The sequence below is a fragment of the Megalobrama amblycephala genome, linkage group LG20, assembly GCF_018812025.1.
Source record: "Megalobrama amblycephala isolate DHTTF-2021 linkage group LG20, ASM1881202v1, whole genome shotgun sequence".
Classification (NCBI taxonomy): domain Eukaryota; kingdom Metazoa; phylum Chordata; class Actinopteri; order Cypriniformes; family Xenocyprididae; genus Megalobrama; species Megalobrama amblycephala.
In genome coordinates this window covers 7815157-7837935 of record NC_063063.1, presented here as the reverse complement: position 1 = coordinate 7837935, position 22779 = coordinate 7815157, and the positions used below count along the sequence as shown (strand labels likewise).

Here is a 22779-nt window from a genome sequence, read left to right as displayed (position 1 = left end):
TTACTCCATTTAGTTTGATGAATATAAAATGATCCTAATAACAAAAATAAATCGATAATATATATTTTTCTTTTGGAAAAGTCATTCATTTGAATGAAATAAAATAGTTAACACAAATAAATGCATAATAGACTCTCTTTCACAATTACAAAAAGAGCAGTTGTAATCAATATCCAGATGAAAACGCTCTGTCTTTCACAGGATATATTCTGTGAGCAATTTTAATTAATGATAAATGCAGTAACCAATCGATTAGGTCTCTTTTTGTTAATATCTCTTCTCCATCTAAATTTGTTTGGTTTAAAGGTGTGAAAATGTGTAAAATTTAGGAGGATCAATAGACAGAAATACAATATAGTATACATAACTATGTTTTCAGTGGTGTATAAAGACCTTACATAATGAACCATTATGTATTTATAACCTTAGAATGAGCCATTTCTATCTACATACACCGCGGGTCCCCCCTCCATGTCAAGTCGCCATTTTGCGCCGGCAAGTTTCTACAGTAACCCTAAGCGGACAAACTGCTCTACCGAGCGCGTTTTGTCTCAATGTTCGTTGGTGTTTTTAGAGGCAGCTTGCATCCTCACTACTTTGAATACGCAGGAAGTAGTAGTAGTAGTAGTAGTAGTCGTCTGGTTTATTAGAAGCAGAGACCGTTCTTTGTTAGAAGTAAGAAGAGACCTCATTGCCTGGTTATCTGCTGTCTCAGACAACATTTTTGTCTTTGTGTCGGCCACCGTAGCTTCTCTAAAAGTGCTTAGTGAGCACAGTGCTGAGCCGTTGGTTGCAATTCGCAGCCTCACCGCTAGATGCTGCTAAAATTTACACGCGTACGTACACACTGCATCTTTAATACGTTTCCCTCATGTGAGTGGGAACATTTTTGGGTAGTTCTTAGTCGATATTGTGTAACAAAACCGAAGAATTCTTGTCTGCCATGGTTGTCACGTCATCTTTACCTCAATGATTATGTGAACAAACAACTCTCACTCTTTACATAAATGACATAGTACAGTAGGTTCATTTGGTTTGAAACAAATGTCATGAATGAAAACTGAACGTACTTTTCGCCTACTGTTTTATGAATACTATTGACTACTACACTCACATACTGTTTTTCACCTACTATACAGTATAGAAGACATTCAGATGCAGCGTTAATAATAACAATAAAAATACGAGGGCGCACTAATAGTATTTATCATATAATAGCAAACTATCATAGTGGTATAACCAACCCTGTATCCTAATCACACACGATCTAGACAAATTACTGGTTGTGACTCAGTGTAATGTGGATAAACAAATGATTTCAGCATAAATGGAAAACAAAGGACAAAGACATATGTTTTTAGATTTCTATTTCAGACATAAAGGTTAATACATTGTAGTTTTAGTGGAGACAGTAAAATCATGAATAAGCATTTCAAACTGCCATTGTTACAGGATTTTCAAAATGAAACATTTCATGTGGCAAATTACAGCCGTTTCCTTTTTTCTTTCTTTTTTTTGGAAACAAGACCAATTAGAAGTTTAATACTTGATGTCTGTAGCCTAACAACAAATCAGTTAAATTACCGTTCTTAAGAATCCACTACATTTAGCACAGTGTTCATGGGAATCTTTAGAGGACATGAACCCCATGCCATAGTGTCTACAGTATAGAAATTTCTGACACTCAGCTTTCCAACAAAATCCTGGTCTGATACTAGGCACTGGTAGATCTGTAGTCTAAATACAATACTGGGACTGTAAAATGCATAAAACACTGCCAGACTCCTCCAACAGACGGACTAAAATACAGAGAAAGATTAAACAAGAGGTCTGCCCTTCTGAATATTCAGATACAGTAGTGAAAATATGCTATATGCTGAAAAAACAACGCTATTATATGCATTTTAACTAGGTTTGTTTCCTATACAGTTAAACAAAATAAACTCTCCAACATGGGAACCATAACACAGGAACCAATAAAGTGTTTTCTTCAGCTGTCCTCTAGTAAAATAGTTCCTTCAATATTACTGCAATCTCCGTCTCTTACAAGTACACATGATTAACACCCCCCACCATTTAGGAATAAAAAAAAAGAAGAGATTGTTAGTGTGAGCAAATTGAAATCCATGACATGTAGGTTTAACTTTTGGCAATAATTCATTTTCTACAAAAATGCAGATTGTAAACAAAATATATGGGCTCACAAAGATGGAGAAACAGAAACTGAAAGGAGTATTTAGTTTCTTATCATCAAAATGAGGGGGAAATAAAGAACATCATTAGAAGGCAGCAGGAATCTCTTAGTGTATGAGGGGAAACAACTATACATGCCATTCCCATTTCTCAGAAGCAAATACTCTGGCGTCTTAACAGCTAGTTAGTGGCGTAATTCTAATTACAATGCAAGAGAGAGAATATCTGTATGCATACACTGTGCAGACTGTTTCTTCTTCCCCAACACACATTTCCCATCATCCCTGCCTCCATTGTTCTCCTCTCAGGTGAGCTCAGATTGCAGCTGTTGCTGTGTGTGCAGTCATTTCAGAGGATTCTACACTTCCTCTTTCTCTTCTTCACCGGCGGCGGGCACAGGACCGCGCGGATGGCTTCATCGAACACCGTCTTAAGGCCGCGCTGCGTTAAGGCTGAGCACTCCAGGTACTTCACAGCTCCTGTGGGGGAAAAAAAAAAAAAAAGTTTGTAAAGTGGATCCAGACAGCTAAGGCTGGGGTATACTTCATTTTCCGTGTTCCACTCCATGTTATATCAGCACAGCTTTCAAAGTATACTAAACCGGAGATGAGTGTGGATGGGCGACAATTGCTTTTTAATACTCTACCAGACATCAGAGAGCAGCACTGAGTCGTGTCATTTATAGGACATTCGTTCGAAAGGATAGAAGAAAAGTAGCGTGCGAGTTTAGAACAAGAACCAAAACAAATGGAAAAGGATAAGCTGCTTTGTATTGCTCTTTAAACACTTCTTTGACTACTGCAAAATACATCACAACTGTGCATAATGCCACCTAGTGGACACTTCTGTCTGTGCACGGATGTCCGTGGACCTTTGGATGATGAAAATTATGTCATGCGGACTAGAGTTGTCAATTTGACATTCGTCGTAGTAGAAGTCACACTGCAGGACTGTGTGCCGAATCTTCAGACACTGCCAGAATTTCGTCGGTGGTAAAATTTGATCTGTGAACATGTCAAACTAGCGATCAAAGACTACAGATTTTAGCCTAGAATTATAGGAATCTTTTCGGATTTGCAAAATTTGTCTCAGACGACCAAATCGTGGCCAAAACCGCACAGTGTGAACCAGCCTTTAGGGATGTGACAGTGAAAAAAATTTCCCCACCGGTTAATCGACGTGACAACAGTTTTTCCTTTACGTTTGAGTTTTTCTTTTGCACCTTGCTTTTAAATTGCTAATTGGAAAGCGAAAGTAAAATGCACACAGGCATTCATTCATTAGCACCAATTTGGGGGAGGCAATTGCCCATTGCAGGCTCCCTATTAGCATTGGGTTTAAATCCAAAATACTGCCAAATAGGCGCTTTTATGAGAGATTCATTGCGAGTTCGCAGGAGTGTATATCTCAGCGAGCAGGTGCCTAAGTGATTGACAGCTTCAGTGATCATAAAGGGAGCCCTCTTTCCTCGCTTTCGGTTTATAACTCGTATACAATTTGAATGCTGCTCAGTACACTGCAAAGTTTCTGGATTTACAACTGTATTTAAATGCATGATTGAATTTGAAATGGCACTGATTGATAGTATTATAACCATAGCAACAGACAGGCCAAAACATCTAATACTGTACATGCATGTCAAAATAGATGTGCAAACTAATAGACCTGCCACTTGCTCTATGTTATGTGTATGTTTCTTTGTCCTTCATATTACAATTTCCAGGTATCAACAGTATGCTATAAGGAATACATAAAATATATTATATGATGCAGCAAATGATTTTTACAGAACCTAAACCTTTGAAAAAAGGTTTAATGTATTTAAATGTAATGTAATTAAAAGTTAAATGTATTTAACAACCAACACTCAAAAACTCATTTAAATTGCACATAGGGAAGTTATACAACTTTTTAATGTCTTTACTTTTAAATATTCATTGCTGAAGTAATAAAAACTTGGTTTCATGACTTTTTAAATAAATTAGACCTCACTAAGGTTAACTAAAAATATAATGAATATGTAATATAGTGCATTTTTTTTTTTTTTCTAGCTAACTAGCAAGCTATGGACATTGAATAGCTTTCCTGAGGTAAATTCTTGAGGGTTACGTGACATTGTTTAAGAGCCGTTTTACTGATGTCTTTCCGCTGTTGAAACACTGGTTGAGCGATTACGTGACACATATGGATTTTAGTAAGTTGTACTGCATCTTTCAACATACCTACTGACATTCATTAAATGTTTATTTCATGCTGTAACTAGTAGTAAAGAGAAAGAGATTACCCATATTACAGAGCATTAAAGAGCAGTATTTAAAGGGACAGTTCACCCAAAAATGAAAATTCTGTCATTTTCTCCCCCTCAAGTAATTCCAAACCTGTATGAATTTCTTTGTTCTGCTGTACACAATGGAAGATATTAGGAAGAGTGTTTGTAACCAAGCAGATCTCGCCCCCCATTGACTACCATAGTATTTATTTTCCTACTATGGTTGTCAATGGGGGTGAGATCTACTTGGTTACAAACAGTTCTTCAAAATATCTTCTTTTGTGTTCAACAGAAAAAAGAAATTCATACAGGTTTGGAATTACTTGAGGGGGAGAAAACGATGACAGAATTTTCATTTTTGGGTGAACTATCCCTTTAAATTTTGAATTTCACAATAAAATTGACGGAATCTGAAAGCTGAGACTTTCATATCAAAATAAAGCACAAAGTTTATTGAGATTACTGGATGGTAGACGTGCTGCAAATAATGTTTGTTCACACATCAAGTGAAAACAGCAAAGACTAAAAAGAATGATTTTGGAAGTTAAGAATTGATATCGGTCCATCGAAATGAAGATTAAAGGTGCCATAGAACATCTTTTTAAAAGATGTAATATAAGTCTAAGGTGTCCCCTAAATGTGTCTGTGAAGTTTCAGCTCAAAATACCCCATAGATTTTTTTTAATTCATTTTTTAACTGCCTATTTTGGGGCATCATTAAATATGAGCCGATTTAGGCTGCGGCCCCTTTAATTCCTCACGCTCCCCGCCCACGGAGCTCGCACTTGCCTTAAACAGTGCATGAACAAAGTTCACACAGCTAATATAACCCTCAAAATGGATCTTTACAAAGTGTTAGTCATGCAACATGTCTAATCGCGTAAGTATGGTATTTATTTGGATGTTTACATTTGATTCTGAATGAGTTTGATGGTGCTCTGTGGCTAAAGCTAACATTACACACTGTTGGAGAGATGAATGAAGTTGTGTTTATGAATTATACAGACTGCAAGTTTTTAATAATGAAAATAACGTCAGTCTTGTCTCCGTGAATATAGTAATAAACGATGGTAACTTTAACCACATTTAACAGTACATTAGCAACATGCTAACGAAACATTTAGAAAGACAATTTACAAATATCACTAAAAATATCATGATATCATGGATCATGTCAGTTATTATTGCTCCATCTGCCATTTTTCGCTATTGTTCTTGCTTGCTTACCTAGTCTGATTATTCAGCTGTGCACATCCAGATGTCCTGCCCTTGTCTAATGCCTTGAACATGGGCTGGCATATGCAAATATTGGGGTCATACATATTAATGATCCCGACTGTTACGTAACAGTCGGTGTTATGTTGAGATTCGCCTGTTCTTCGGAGGTCTTTTAAACAAATGAGATTTATATAAGGAGGAGGAAACAATGGAGTTTGAGACTCACTGTATGTCATTTCCATGTACTGAACTCTTGTTATTTAACTATGCCAAGATAAATTCAATTTTTAATTCTAGGGCACCTTTAAATAAAATTGATATTGTAAACCCAGCCCTATACACATGTGTTCAGAAATGCATTTAAAGGCCAGTGTGTTAATATTGAAGTGCTGACCTATTTCTTTGGCCATAGCAAGGCCTTGAGGGTAGGTGATCGGAGTGAGCTTCTTCTCTTTCAACTTTTCAATAGTGTCCTTGTCGTCTCTCAGATCAAGCTTAGTCCCAACAAGGATTATGGGAGTGTTGGGGCAATGATGTCTGACCTCTGGATACCACTGTTGAAGAAATCAAAACAGACATGTTGAGCTTCCAATTACTAATAGCATGTTGTTGTGCCATTTCCAAACCTAACCTATGTTTTACCCGTGGATAAACACAACCTCCTCCTACCAACAACAGCAAATGTCACTTGATCCTTGGAAATATCGCTTGGATATTGTGCAGACACAGTAGATTAAAAACAACTTTCTGTCTGCTTCATTACAGCATCAACATGCTATTTTGAGGCTTTTAAACCACATTTGCTCAATCTCTCAAGCCAGACAAACTATTCTTAGAGCTTCTTCCTCTTTTCTATTCATTGTGATCATTTCGAAAGTCGTCTACATTGACTTCAACAAAATATCCGAGGGCTTGCTTACCTTCGCACGGACATTCTCGAACGAGGCTGGACTCACGAGAGAGAAACAGATCAAGAACACATCCTATAAGAAAAGAAAAACACAAATCAGACAAAACCCTCCTTTCATGCATGCTTTCTTTTACAATTATTTGACTATCTGTAAAACACAGCATTGACTAGACTTTGGCATTAATGAACTGTAAATCGACTCCACTTGTTTCCCAAGTGAAACAGAGCAACAAAAACACAGTGAGGTTTGTGCCTAAACGACAACAGCAAACAATTGAGCCATTCACTCTCGCAGCCTTAGTAAGAGAGACAACGACAACACAGAGCTGCCATTAATGCTCTGAGCAACATAAGAAATCACTTTAGCCTACCAGGAATCAAGACCTGGGCTATTTTTAAACATTTTACCGTACTAAGGCTTAGTGTTTATTATGCTGCTTAAGCAGTATGTCAAAGTAGTTTGGAGATCCTTCCTGGTCTCATGACTTAAAGAGTCATAACTCTCTCAAAAATGTTATCCATATGGCTTTTTGCTGTTACAAAATAAAGGTTCCTCTGATAAAACCTCAAATAAACATCCAATTAATAAAAAACATATTGTGATACATGTGCTTCAGCTCTATACCGTCTGAGGGTAGGAAAGCGGCCGAAGCCTGTCGTAATCCTCCTGCCCTGCTGTATCCCACAGTCCCAGGTTCACCGGCTTTCCATCAACCATCACATTGGCAGAATAATTATCAAACCTAAATGAGAGTTAATAGCATAAAACAGATTATTCAATGGGGAAAAAAATATTTTATCCATTGGAAAGTGACGGGGTTAAAAAGAAAGCGATTCAAAAAGAACAGTTGTTTTAGAGGCAGAGCTGGATATTACATTTAGATGAAAGTTTAAAGACAAGCACTTTTTACTTACAAGCATTTTTTTTTAACTTACTTTTTTTTTTTTTTTTTACTTAAGCACAGGTGAAAAGGACAGTTCACCCAAAATAAAAACTCGTTCTAAGCCTGTATGATTTACTTACTTTTGTCTTAATATGCAGGGGGAAAAAAATTATATATTTTTTTCAAAGAATCCTTGTTTTAAAGATATTATGTTTAAAACCTAATGGAGATATAATTAATTTTGTAGTTTTATTAAGTGTTAATAATGAAATTATGTGGTTTTTATAATCAATTAACACTGCTTTTGTCATTTTTTTCCGAGATGGACAAAATTTGTAATTCGGTTTAAACCAAAATTTCAGTTTTACCAAATGACACTTTTTGGTTATACTGAATGACGATATTTTCAAACAATGCTAACAGACTGATATCTAGCTAGCTTGCTAAGAACATGACAATCAAACATTTTATATTTAGTAAAAGTTTTTAAAATATTACAACATTTTCCATGTTTTATACCAGTTGTACTGAATGACCTGATGTTTCGGGACCAAAATGGTCCCTTTATATTGGTTACTCCGAATGACATCAATGAAATTCTTTTTTCCGGACATTGTTTAGGTGCGTCCCAATTCGTGTACTTGTGCACACTTCTATGATGTTTTTAAGAACAAATAGTGTGAGTAGTGCGTTCACACAGAAAATTCCAAAAAGAAAAAGTGCACTTTAAATACCCGGATGATGCACTAAATTAACAGAAAAAACAAAGTGTGGAATGTTGGACACTTCATGCACTCAACTGTCGCAGCTTTAATTACATTGCAGCGGGGGAGGGGGATCAGAGTCTGTTGTTTAATGACAAAATAAACGTGTAAAATTCATACACTACATGGATGAGTACAAAAAAAAAAAAAAAAAAAACGATTTATTTAGTGAAGGCCGATTTCAAAACACTGCTTCAGGGAGCTTCGGAGCACAATGAATAAGTGTATCGAATCATGATTCGGATCGCGTGTCAAACTGCCAACGGCTGAAATCACGTGACTTTGGCTCTCCGAACATCAGATTCGATACATGCTCATTTGTGCTCCAATGCTTCCTGAAGCAGTGTTTTGAAATCGGCCATCACTAAATAAGTTGTTATTTTGTTTTGTTTTTAGGCGCACCAAAAATATTCTCGTCGCTTTATAATATTAATATTGAACCACTGTACTCACATGAACCGATTTAAATATGTTTTATAGTACCTTTATGGATCTTGAAAGAGGAAATGTCATTGCTGTCTATGAAGGCCTCACGGAGCCATCGGATTTCAACTAAAATATCTTCATTTGTGTTCCAAAGATTAACGAAGGTCTTACGGGTGTGGAACGGCATGAGGGTGAATAATTAATGACAGAATTTTTGGGTGAACTAACCCTTTAATACCATTTTGAAATATGATGTTATAAAATCATGGCAGAATAAAAATATATATATATATATATATATATATATATATATATATATATATATATATATACACACACACATTTTAAAGCATTTTGATCACAAATGAAATGGCTGTATTGGCCTTTGGACAGTTAAACCGAATGACCTTTTGAAACTTCAAAATCTTTAAAATACCTTTATATGTAGCAAAATATAATTAAACCTTTTGGATTCAATAAAAGAGATCTAGTTGTACTACCTTACATACTTTGGATGTCATATCTTTGTTTTTTTATGTATAACATGATAACAATTTTTCAGTTTTGGCTGAACTGTCCCTTTAAGAAACTCGGGGTAAGAGTGAGGTCGGCTTACACTGTGGGAATGTACTCCCCAGGAAAAGCATTTGTGGTGTAGCTGATCAGGAGGCATGTTTTTCCCACAGCCCTGAGGAAGAAAAAAAAAAAAAACAACAACTCAAATATCACTCATACATCCTTATACAATATAAACTGATGTCATCTCCTATAATCGTTTTTTCAACTAAACAATGATTCATTTCCAGATTAAACAGGTCATACAATTATTTTAAACATGACATTGTTACTCATATTAATAATAAAAGTGGGTTTGGTTGACTTGCTCAAGTTTACTGTATATGACGTAACATTTAAAGGAAGCTCAGGGAAGGGCAGTTTAGCAGCAATGAAAAACATAAAACAGTTCAGACTCCAGTCTACAAATACACGGACTTTTAAAAGCTTAAGTCTAAAATCATTTATAAGTATTTTTCGCTGCCACAAAATAAAGTGAAAAGCAAATTTAATGAGAAATATACGCGCTTTTAATATATCTGTGTGAGCTAAGACGCCCAAAAGTTCCCAAATCAAGGGCCTTCAAGTTACCTCAACTTAAAAGACGAGAGCAAACCAAGAAACGTCTGAGAAGTGTAAAACTTTATTCCACAACAATTATAATACTGAAAATAGGGGTAAACTCACCCGTCCCCGACGACCACACACTTTATGGCCTGCATCTGTGTTCCCTTAGCACGCTATCCCGCTAGCTTTATCTGTGAATGAATCAATAAAAGCTGCTCCGACCGGGATAACCCGCCCTCAAAATTCAACACGCACAAAACAAGAGCGGAGTCGATAAAAGATGAATGACGATGTGAAATTTCGCTCAAACTCGACGGAGTAAAGTTAGCTAGCCGACCGCATTCCAGCGCATTTACTGCTGCTGCTCCAGTTAAACAAACAGCCACCACCCTAAAATCTCAGATCCCGGTCTACACACACAGATCCCGTCCCGTCCCGAACAATAAACACGCTCTCTGCTGCCTCCTGATGGACTGGAGCGGCTCTGCGTCTCGCATGCATCTAGCGTGCGATTTCAAATATTACTTATCGTCATCAAAAGTTTAATATCTTGAAATAGAAAAAGTGTATTTTAGTTTTTGACTTTTTAACTCTGTACAGCCTGCCGTATGAAATAATTGTTTTGAAATTGAAGGTTATTGAACATATAGACAAAATATTTAAAAAAATACTAAAGCTGGCATATATATATATATATATATATAGAGAGAGAGAGAGAGAGAGAGAGAGAGAGAGAGAGATAATTTGATGCATCAGGCTTTTATGGCTCATATAGTATGATCAAGGAGAATATGGAGTTCACTCAAGGAGGCAAAGGACACAAACAAAAAAAATAAAATAAATAAATAAAAAGGATATGCTTTATATGGCCAAAAAGAAAGGCGAAATTCTTGAAATTTCCTGTAATGTAAAGCATTACTGTGAGATTTCTATAAAAGTACAGCAGATTATTTACATCAAATGCATATAAACATCATCTGTCACTCTATATTCCTAATAATATGTCTTATGATATTTAAATGCTTAGTTTTTGGATCAAAGTTTTGTAGTTTTAATTGCAGGGGTCAAAACATTTAATGCAATGTGATGATTGAAATAAATGTTCCTCAAAAGCTTGATGCATCATATTTGAAACTTAATTTAAATTTTACTTTTTTCCCTTTAAAAAAAAAAAAAAAATTGGTGATCAAATAAACCAGCTGCTTCAGTCCAGTAAACATTCATCTTGAAATATAACAATATAAAAGTTCTTATGTTTGTTATAAAAAAAAAAAATCAGAAAAGTTTTCACAGCAAAAAGCCATAACCTAACCTAAAAGGCCCTTTACTTGCTAAAAAAACCTCTATAAACTATCAATCAGATGACAGAAGGCATGCAGTATATTGTGTACAACAGGTTTTCAGAAAAGCTGATCATGCTGATAATTTAGATGCCTTAGAAATTCACATATCAAATACAGTAGACTTTATATGGTTAACTTACAAATTAGATTAATAAATGACACGGAGTATATTCTGAATAAATTTAGGGAATTGAAGGATGATTTGAACGTTACATTTTTGATGTAGAACATTTTAGAAAGTCTCAGTCGATCCATTCCAAGCCCTCTTGCATGTCTAGTGTTAGAGCACTTGACTTTTATAAACTTAAGATTGGTTAAAAATAACAAAGCTGCACATTAATCATAACTAATTTTTGTTGATCAGGTGGCAGCGAAGTGTACCACAAAACAGAAAGACGAGTAGGCCATTTTCTGCTTTTCCCCCTTCGTCAAAAATGACTGCTCTGCCTTATCCATAATAAATGCACACAAGCCTTTTTTAAAATGATTAAAAAAAAATAGAATTTTATTTCAAAAGCCAACCTATGAAGATCACATGGCAGTTACAAAATCCTGTTGCATAAAGATCATGAAAAGCATTTACAAAAATACACAATCCAAACTCGCCTATATCAACTTAAATACAGAAAAATAAATAGTGATTCTTATCCAGCCATTCTTAAATAGGGCACGTCAGCTAGCAAAAAACAGAAAACAAAAATAAGCACAAAACTGAAGAACTTATTAACAAGATTTACATTTAGTCTAAAATACATTCTTCACTTGTTTGTTTGTAGAATTGTCATGCATTTGTTGCTGGTGAATTCTAACATATATAATAATAATAATAATAATAATAATAATAATAATAATAAATAATATCCAAAGAAAAAACATTACCCTGATGACTGACAAAAGTGGAAACAGTGTGCTGCATCAGAACGAGACAAGAGTGCAAGTGCTGAGTCTGGCCCTGAGGCCTCACAGTACATGGACCAGCATGCAATCATGAATTACCAGTGTAGCTCTATGGCACATTATTTGTTTCTCAATAGCGACTCCATTCCTCTTTTTTTCCAGTGCATGAGTGACAAATTGTCAGGAGTTCATAATGTCCCAAGTGATTGCAAGTCATTCATCAACAACCTTGCCCGTGCACCCGGAAACGGTACACACAGGTGTATTCAGGATGACCCCAGTTAGACAGCACTCTCATCTCAATGATCTGAAAAGCTTGTGTGACCTCCTCCTGGAGGAAGACAGAGATACAGAATTACAAGATTACAATAAAGATTACAAATAAATAACACTGCGTCAACACTGAAAGTGGCTAAATTTAAGATTACGAGGGCACATGAATTTAAAAAAAAAAAAAAAAAAAAAAAAAAAAAAGTCATGGCTAAATCATTTATAATAAATACCACAATATACCATTAAAATAAATAAATTTGTCAATTGTGATTTCATGGTGAATTAAATGGTGACTTCTCCACAAAAGTTGTTCAAATAAATCCCTGTATTGTGAGAAATGTTTTTGCTAAAAAATTAAATTCAAGATGTAACTGATTGGCTGATGGATTTATTTAGCTAAAGCCTGATTGAATGACTGAAATAAACAGAAAAAAAAAAAAAAAAAAAAAAAATCACAATATACAGGAAATTGTGTGATACATTACTTACAGAGACCAAGAAGGTCTGCAGAGCGTCTCCATCTTCTTCATAGACAAACTGTCCGAGCAACTGCCCTTCTTCCTGCTGCTCATCATCAAGACCCTTTAACAGAACAGAGAGAAGAAAAAAAAAAAAAATACAAAATCTGTTACTTTCAACACATTACATATTAGACAGTCAGTGCCGGGTAGTAACTGATTGAGTAATCTGGATTACGTAATCAGATTCCAAAAATTAAATACTTGTAATTAGATTATATTACCTTTTAAAATACTCAGAATATTTTTTTACTGAATATATAATTACTTGATATTCACAAAATGGCAGTAAATTAGAATTATAAATGTTTTTTCTTTTTTGTATCGTTTAAATTACATGGTCAATTGAGCTGCACAGCATAAAATATTTTTTTTAAGTTAGGCGTTTTATTTTGATTGTTTTTATTTACTTATTTCTAATAATTTAACTTGATTTAATTAAGCTTTTCATTCATTTATGAACCGCTGCAGACCCTAGTTTGGGAAATCCTGACATAATATAATGTTTAATGCAAAAAGTGGTATCATTTTTCTCTCTGTCATTTGTTTATCAATATGGTACATTATTATATTACTACATTATATTATATATGTATTATATTATTCAAATCAGGGTTATAAACAATTTAGGTCAAACGTAACCAAAAAGTAACCCAATTATACTATCTAAAATGTGTAATGTAATGGATTATGTTAATAACTACAATTTTTATTGTTTGTAATCAGTAACGGACTAAATTTATAGTTCATTTGCAAGTAATGTACCCAGTACAGTAGACAGTCAAGAAAACCAGGAAATATTAAAACTGAAATGTTGACTACTAGGTTTGGGAAATTATGGATATTAATAATTTTTTTTTTTTTTTTTTTTTTTTTTACAGTGGATACACACTACTGGTCAAATAAATCAAATCAAATAAATACAGTCTTGCTGAGCATAAGATACTTAAAAAAAAAAAAAAAAGAATAAATAAATAAATAAATAAATAAAATATATATATATATATATATATATATATATATATATATATATATATATATATATATATATATATATATATATATATATATATATATATATATATAAAAAAAAATATAAAATATATTATATATTCATTGGAGAGATGTAGAAACCCTGATATGATTTGAATTTCATGTGTACTTACATAGACATTGAAGTCTCGAGGGGCACTGCTAATGTTGCCGGTGGGTGACAGGGATTTGGGCACATGATCCAAAGAAAAGGCTGTAGGCACAATCTTCATGGATAAGCCGATCACCAGATAACCATATGAACCTTTAAATGCCCAGCAGTTCCCAGGATGCACGTCTGGCTGTAGGGACAAATGGAATAAGAGAAACAGTGATTAAAAACAGAAGGGAAGAGCCATTAGAAATCAAAGCTTGACTTTACAAATGAATGCACATGAAATCAGAATTCTCAAAGGTTTCAGACCTGTATGACAACACGTGGTGACTGGGAGAAGTACCACAGCGGGAGACCAAACAGACTCAGCAATGCCGTTTTGGTGTTGAAGGACTCTGAACAACGAGTGCTTATGATGCTGCCACCTACAGACACAAAGAAATGCAGATCTTGTCACATTAAGGCTAGTCTCATCCTCAGACGTCTTGCCCACAGACTGATGGCTGAATGGTCTGATGCATAAGGCACACAAAATGGGAAACACTTCGGGAGTTTCAAAGGATTGGTTTAATTCAACAGGATTTCTGGGAGACGTGTGTGTCGCATTCTTTATAGTATTGCCCTAAATAGTATTGAATATTACTAATATCACATACTATTTAGTAATGAATAGTATGCACATTGAGACACAGGCTATGGCTACACTCAAAAACTTAAGCAGCTGATAAGGAACCTCACAAAACTCACCTCACGAAGGCACCTTTGGACAGCAATGTTACGGTTTAATGGTCTACAGCAAAATAGAGCGAGCTTTGGCGATAACCAAGCGAATATTTAATTACTACAACAGTAATTTCTCGCTAGAAATGACATCAAAAGTGGAAAACGTTGGTCAAAAATGTACATTAAACACAATCAGATGAAGGTATCTCAGGAGACAGGAAGTGAAGCTAACACTGAACACGCCTTCCTACCTTGAAATGCAGCCTCTGAAGGCAGCATTTTGCAGTTTTTGGACACAGCCTATATTTGGGCTATCTGAAATCTGAGTGGTGTAGTGTGGTACATTTAAATGCAAGATTGCAATTCACATTTACATAGGGTCAGGTGATACAGTGGAAGCATTTTTCAGTATTTTAACAGTACATTTAAATATTATTCACCAAATAAAAATCCATTTCAGTCAAACAGCCATTGTAGCAAAGCAGATTAACCATGCTTAAAGGGTTAGTTCACCCAAAAATGAAAATTCTGTCATCAATTACTCACCCGCATGTCGTTCCGCACCCGTAAGATCTTTGTTCATCTTCAGAACACAAATTAAGATATTTTTGATAAAATCCGATGGCTCAGTGAGGCCTGCGTCGCCAGCAATAACACTCCATTTTTCAATGCCCATAAAGCCACTGAAAACATATAAAACAGTTCATGTGACTACAGTGGTTCAACTTTATTATAAAGTGACGAGAATACTTTGTGCGCCAAAAATAAAAAAAAATAAAAATATTCAACAATATCTAGTGACGGGCGATTTCAAAACACTGCTTCATGAAGCTTCGAAGCTTTATGAAGCTTTACGAATCTTTTGTTTCGAATCAGTGGTTCAGAGCACCAAAATCACATGATTTCAGTAAACAAGGCTTCGTTAAGTCATAAGTGTTTTGAAACATCAATAGTTCACGTGACTCTGGCAGTTTGATACACGCTCCGAACCACTGATTCGAAACAAATGATTAGTTAAACTTCGAAAGCTTTAAAGCTTCATGAAGCAGTGTTTTGAAATCACCCATCACTAGATATTGTTAAATAAAGTCACTATTTGGTTATTTTTGGCGCACAAAAAGTATTCTAGTCGCTTCATAACATTAAGGTTGAATCACTGTAGTCACATGAACCGTTTTAAATGTGTCTTTAGTAGCATTCTGGGCATTGAAAGTGTTAATTATCTTGCTGGCAATGCCAGCCTCACTGAGCCATCGGATTTTATCAAAAATATCTTAATTTGTGTTCCGAAGATGAACAAAGGTCTTATGGGTGTGGTGTGGAATGAAATGAGGGTGAGTAATTAATGACAGAATTGTCATTTTTGGGTGAACTAACCCTTTAATACAACCAAAATGCGGAAAACAACATTGTTTCAATGGTTTCCACATTGCTTGTAATATGTACACACTAACCATTTACACTACACAACGTGACATACCCAGGTAAGTTAATGAATAAGAAAGTGGATAACCAACTTTCAGTTCCAAAAACTGATGTAACTTTCAGGTTATGCAAGTGTATTACTGATTATTACTGAGTATTATTGATGCAACTTTCAGGGTATGCTGGTACGCTAGAATCACTACCGATACTGTGAAAAAAACAGAAGTGCCGCTCTGCCTGCACATACACCGGGACGTGCGCGATTAGTTTTTAGACTAGTTTATAGTCAGGTAAACAACATGTAGCAGTGTTTTGTCATCATTCATTCCTCAAGCCTGTGGAAACACAGGCAGATTGCAACAGGTTCCAGTTTGCCGGGCTAAGAACTGGCCGAGAGCCGTGTGCGGCACGGGGGAAAAGGTAGTATAAAGTGCATAGCGTATAGTAGGTCATTCTTGAGTCCTCTAATATCCACAAATACTTCTGCAGGGAATGCATACAATCTCTAATTCTGTGTTGCACAGTCCTACAATAAGTGAAATACATGTTTAAAAATAATTTAAAATCCATCCCGTTAACATTACTATACCTCCAGATTCCAATGCATAGTCCACCAGACCAGTGCGGTCTTCAGAGTAGAGCTTCATTGCATTATTGACAATCAACTGTACATGCTGTGGAGAAAGAAATAAAACACAAAAGCAGCATTACATATATCTGACTATAATGGGTTATTTATTTATTTAATAGCATTCTTAAAGACAAGTTCTCAAAAGCTTACTTCCTCAGAGAGGCCTGCCTCCCCTGTGGCATGTAGTACAGTCTGGGTGATTGTCTCTTTAGAAGGCGACTGGCCCTCCTCCACCTGAAGGGACAGATTACCCAGAATGCTGCTCTCCAGCGCGCTGAGTGAAGCCTGCAGTTCAGTGGTGCTCACAAAGTGATCAGAGAGCCACTGCAGGAGAGATTCAGGAAGCTCCAGCTCTTCTGCTCTGTCACTGCCGTAAAACAGAGACTTGATTTCCCTTTCCACCTGCTCGGACACCTGCAAGAGGACAGATCCACGAGTTATGTTAACGGTTAATAAAAATACAGTTGTTCATTGTTTGTTTATCTTGGTTCACAGTGAATTAAATGTTAACAAATAGAAGTTGATTTTAATAATGCATCAGTAAATGTTTAAATTAACATGAACAAAGATTAATAAATGCTGTAGAAATACAATTATTAGTTCATGCCAACTAATGTAGTTAATGTTAACTAATGAAACCTTATTGTAAAGGGTTACCTTTTTTCTATGAAATAAAATATAATATTAGTAAAATAAATATTACACTTTCAAGAACACTTTCAAACAAAATATGCATTTTATTTGACTAAATTCATTTTATCACTTTCTCAGGTTGCAATGGTTCATCAATAAGTAGATATCTCCTTTTTCAAACCCACTTTCCTTTTTCAAATTTAGACACCCTTGGTCTTTATCATATGAACTACAGTCTAAAGGGGTGTAGAGCAAAAGTTCTGATTATTTATGTAATGTTTTTTTTTTTTTTTTTTTTTTTTTTAAATGTCAGGTGTAAAAAAACTAGAAACTGCAAACATAGATGATAACAGATGGCACAGAGCACTTACTGAGCTTGAAAAGGAGTCCAGCTGTTCACATTTGTCTCTGCATCCCATCAGCCCCCGTACATCATCTCTGATGCGCTCCAAAGCCTCCTCTAGCCTCCTCACCTCTGCCAGCAAAACCTCACTGGCACTGCTTTCATCCTCCTCGCTGAAGAGAAACAGACATTCATTACTACATCAATTTACATAAAGTACCTGGATTATCACTTAAACGACCAACAGTGATGCCTCTCAATCATTAAACCAGATTGAAGATATTAACCTTTGAGGATCAGGGGTGGGCGCTTCAGCCTCAGGAATCTTTCTAAACGCGGGCTCGTGTTTTCTCTGCAGCTCCTAAATTGAACATTAAATTGAATCATCAGTCCGGCTGAATCTGTTGCATGTTGCTTGTTGAATCAGAGGTCATTAAATCACATTTAAAAAGCATGTGTACTTTGGGCCAGTGGTTTCCAGCCTTCCACTACAAAAACAGAATCCTGCATGCTGAAATAAACCACCATGTGTGTTCCTAGCACAACTTGAATGTCACACCTCAGTTCTGCGCGCTAACGTCTGGAGCAGAGCCTCAGCTTCGGCGAGTCGAGTGTTCTCTGACTGACGCTCTTCTGCATGCTTTTCCTGACGCTGCAAAAAGATCAGATCAGGAACAAATTACTTTGCTAAACAAGGACTTTCAAGCATTCTTCAATTAACTGAATAATTTATCACCAAAAAGATCTTACATAACTAGAAATAAAGAAGTTAACAATGCTGTTAAACTGAGAGCAATATTATGTTCATGTTATGTTATGATGTTAATCTGTACTCCTCTCTGTGCTCTACACAGCCAGGAGTGAGTTTTTCACACCCAAGTTACTCTTTTAGGGTGAATTTCATAAAAACTGTTGATAAATAAATAAATATGCAGGTCATAATATACACTACACAGAAATTTCTCCCAAAAAAAAAAAAAGTGACTCTGTGAACCAACCAGTGGTTCAATCTCGTTGCAGAGCATCTGAAATGCTGTTTTGGTCATTCTGTAATGCCCGAGCAAGGTCTGTCATTAAAGGTGCCATTGAACGTTTTTTTGACAAGATCTAATATAATCCCCTGAATGTGTCTGTGAAGTTTCAGCTCAAAATACCCCATAGATTTTTTACAATTTTTTTAACTGCCTATTTTGAGGCATAATTAGAAATGTGCCAATTCAGGCTGTGGCCCCTTTAATTGCTTGCGCTCTCCGCCCCCTCCCGAGCTCTCGACTCTATCATTGCATAAACAAAGTTCACACAGCTAATATAACCCTCAAAATTACAAAGATCTTTACAAAGTGTTCGTCATGCAACATGTCTAATCGTGTAAGTATGGTATTTATTTGGATGTTTAGATTTGATTCTGAATGAGTTTGATAGTGCTCTGTGGCTAAAGCTAACATTACACACTGTTGGAGAGATTTATAAAGAATGAAGTTGTGTTTATGAATTATACAGACTGCAAGTGTTTAATAATGAAAATAGCGACGGCTCGTCTCCGTGAATACAGTAAGAAACGATGGTAACTTTAACCTCATTTAACAGTACATTAGCAACATGCTAACAAAACATTTAGAAAGACAATTTACAAATATCACTAAAAATATCATGTTATCATGAATCATGTCAGTTATTATTGCTCCATCTGCCATTTTTCGCCATTGTTCTTGCTTGCTTACCTAGTCTGATGATTCAGCTGTGCGCATCCAGATGTTAATACTGGCTGCCCTTGTGTAATGCCTTGAACATGGGCTGGCATATGCAAATATTGGGGACGTACATATTAATGATCCCAACTGTTACATAACAGTCGGTGTTATGTTGAGAATCACCTGTTCTTCGGAGGTCTTTTAAACAAATGAGATTTATATAAGGAGGAAACAATGGAGTTTGAGACTCACTGTATGTCATTTCCATGTACTGAACTCTTGTTATTCAACTATGCCGAGGTAAATTCAATTTTCAATTCAATGACACCTTTAAAGTGGTTCAGTATAATTCCATTCCAGAAACACCTCACACGATTGCATTCACAAACATCAGCATCTGAATGCAAGATAACATGACAGCATTTACTGTGTTTCATCTGCACGCTTCGAGAAGCAAGTATTTATTATATATGGAAATGATTATATACAGTGGCTTCTACTGCAGCAACTTTCATGTTTCTTAGTGATATGTAGCGCCAACTCATCAAGCAACAGTATAGCAGTTACTTGCATAAAATGCAATATCAGTTGTCACTATTGTATATCTCCCAATAATATGTCTTAAGATGATATTTAAATGCTTAGTTTTATGATTAAACTCTTGTTTGCATTGAGGGGATCAAAACATATGATGCAACATAATGCAATGATGATTGAGAGATGTACAAATTAACATTTCTCCGAAGTCTGATGCATCATATTTGATACTCACATTTAAACATGATTTTTCTATAAATGATGTATGAATAATAAAAATAAACAAGTTGCTTCACTCCAGTAAGTGGTCATTTTGAAATATCTCTAGTTTTTATGTTTACATTATAAAAATCCATTTCACCTCAAAAAGTCATGACATGACACGGTGGACATTTGCTTTCTAAAAAATATTAACTATCAATCAAATGAAAGGCGGCATGTAGGAGATTGTGTACAACAGGTTTTTCAGTAAAGTTTTGATCATACTGATAATTTAGGAGGTCTTACAATTGTGCATATGAAATATGATGCAGTATGCTTTACAGGGCTAAGCGTGATGTCACCTGCTGCGTGTTCTTGGCCTCTTTCTGCACCTCTCCCTTCATCAGGCTGAATCTCTCCTCCAGCAGGTCTCCTATCCACTGGCCCAGGCTCTCTCTGTCTGTGTGTCTGTGAAGCTCTGATCGCAGCGTGTTATACAGACTGAGAACTTCGGTGTGCTGCTCTTCCTGCCTGAGCAAACCTCCTGCCACTCGATCCCACAGCTGAGACAAGCTCTCCTCCAAACGCATCAGCCTCTCTGCCTCTAATGACGCCGTTGACAGCACCGAGGGCTTCTGGGAGGAGTGAGACATGGTAGGGTAAGATGAGGGAAGATGCCCTCCTCAAGAACGATGTGTATTTGCTTGTTAATTGTAACATTTAGATACACATTTAGTATGTACAGGATAATGCATCAACCAAAGTGTTATTTAAAGGAAATAAACATTTGCTCATTTACTTGACATAGCACAAATGCAAGAATATAAAGTGTTATTAAATGTTAAATAAATCAATTAAATTCAAAATTAATTAAAACTGTGTTTTGACAATTTAGTTAACCAATGACAAAGCAGATTAATCTGAAAAGGTAAAAGATTCATCTTAAAGGTAAATTCTATTGTTTATATACAGGCTTATGTTATGCCTATAGGCATAATTTTAATGAAGTGAATGTCTGAAATGTACATCTAATTCATGGAGTTACTGAATAACCTTGTGAATTACAATGCATATTAAATAAATAAAAATATTAGTAACATGGCACTCTGTGCCAATTCTTCTTAACCTAAAATGTCTAATTTTATCTGTTCACTTTTACTAAATTCTACAAATCCCTCATTAAATAGACAAACGCACAAATAAATTACCATAATTACATATATTACCATTTTCAAAGGATGAAGAGTTATCTTAATCCCAGTGGCATCATACTTCATCTTACTCGACCAATCAGTCAACTTAACATTTTGGTATTGGTAAAGTTCGCTTAACCAGCTACAATACGCTAGAAATACATTGAAAGCTAAATACTACCTGAGAGTCTGTGTCAGTGGGAGTTTGTCCGTTCTCCGGGTCGCCCATGGTTGGAGGTGTGAGATAGGATGAGTCCCTCCACTCCATCACATTAGCAGCAGGCATCATGGCTAACAGTCCGGAGGGCCCCCAGTAGCACAGAGCTATCAAGAACAGCACAGAAGAAACATGTGGAAAAATGAGGATGTAGAATCTTCTTTCCATTTAGGCAAACAGCCAGTCATGAACAGTATGGTATGCTCACCGAAGAACAGAAGGAAAGGTACAAGAAACAGAACTTTTGAAAGCATAGGAAGAGACCTGGAAGAGAAGATGGGGTCAGGTTAAAATTTTTTTAGTCACATTGTACTTCAACACACTGGCAGTATTTTGGCCACTGCTCAAATGATGAAATTATTCAATTGATGATAAACTTAATTGTTTAAATAAATCACATTATGAATAACCATTATATAATGACACTGGACGTGCAATAGTCACTAGCTATGTTTCCATCTACCTATTTTTAAGTGCATTTCAGAATATTGCATTAAAAAAAAAAATAAATAAAACCCATGGTGGTGGATTGAAAGCTAAGATGCACATAAATTCTAAAAATAAGCATAAAACACAAGACAATATTCTCATAAACTACAATGACAACATTTACCGAATAAATTAATTGATGTGCAACAAAAATCTTATGTGACTTTGTCTCAGAGGATGTGATTGGATAAAGGGGACTAACCAGCAGACCAATTTCATTGCACATCAACAATTCCCTCCCAGAAGCATCTCACGTGACTGCATTCTCAAACATCAGGCATCCGAGCGCAAGATAAAATGTAATTTATGATGCAAGAGCCACAGTGTCTTCCCCGATTGCAGCAACTTCTATTTTTAATACAGATATTTTGAAACAATTTCCCAGGAACTGACGGATTTGTTCTCTTGAACACACGGGATGGAAACTGTGCTTTATTCAAAAATGTTTTGTTGCAATAATCCAATTTTGTGCATCAGTTAAATTTGCAACTTTGGATGGAAACATAGCTACTGATAGATATAGGAAAAAAAAAAAAAAAAAAAAAAAAAACCCAAAACAAAACTTACTTTGCAAAGAAATTGTAAAGCCACAAGAAGCTTTCTGAGGTTGTCCTCCCTGTAAAGAGACACACAGTAAACCATGAGTAAAAACTGACTGTGTGCTAATCCAGAGCACAGAGTGGGGTTAGGACGCAGAGTTAGAAATCATGAGGGAGATTGGGGGGAGATTAT

General features: G+C 35.7%; 2 protein-coding genes across 2 annotated transcripts in view; both read right to left on the bottom strand.

Moving 5' to 3' along the window:
- Positions 1–1350: 1350 nt before the first annotated feature.
- Positions 1351–10227, bottom strand: rac1a (Rac family small GTPase 1a). The gene is made up of 6 exons (XM_048169763.1): positions 9907–10227; positions 9281–9352; positions 7216–7333; positions 6601–6663; positions 6075–6234; positions 1351–2672 (listed from the first exon to the last, which is right to left on the bottom strand). Exons 1-6 carry the CDS (start codon positions 9939–9941, stop codon positions 2542–2544), a joined length of 579 nt encoding a protein of 192 aa, XP_048025720.1. The 5' UTR covers positions 9942–10227; the 3' UTR covers positions 1351–2541.
- A 1376-nt stretch (positions 10228–11603) lies between these two features.
- Positions 11604–22779, bottom strand: part of sun1a (Sad1 and UNC84 domain containing 1a) — a 29120-nt gene continuing 17944 nt past the window's right edge. The window contains 13 exon segments of the mRNA XM_048170868.1: positions 11604–12357; positions 12789–12881; positions 13984–14151; positions 14274–14389; positions 16702–16786; positions 16894–17157; positions 17748–17892; positions 18007–18080; positions 18279–18371; positions 20511–20783; positions 21523–21665; positions 21767–21822; positions 22615–22663. Coding sequence (XP_048026825.1) covers positions 12247–12357; positions 12789–12881; positions 13984–14151; positions 14274–14389; positions 16702–16786; positions 16894–17157; positions 17748–17892; positions 18007–18080; positions 18279–18371; positions 20511–20783; positions 21523–21665; positions 21767–21822; positions 22615–22663 — 1670 coding nt within the window. The 3' untranslated portion in view covers positions 11604–12246.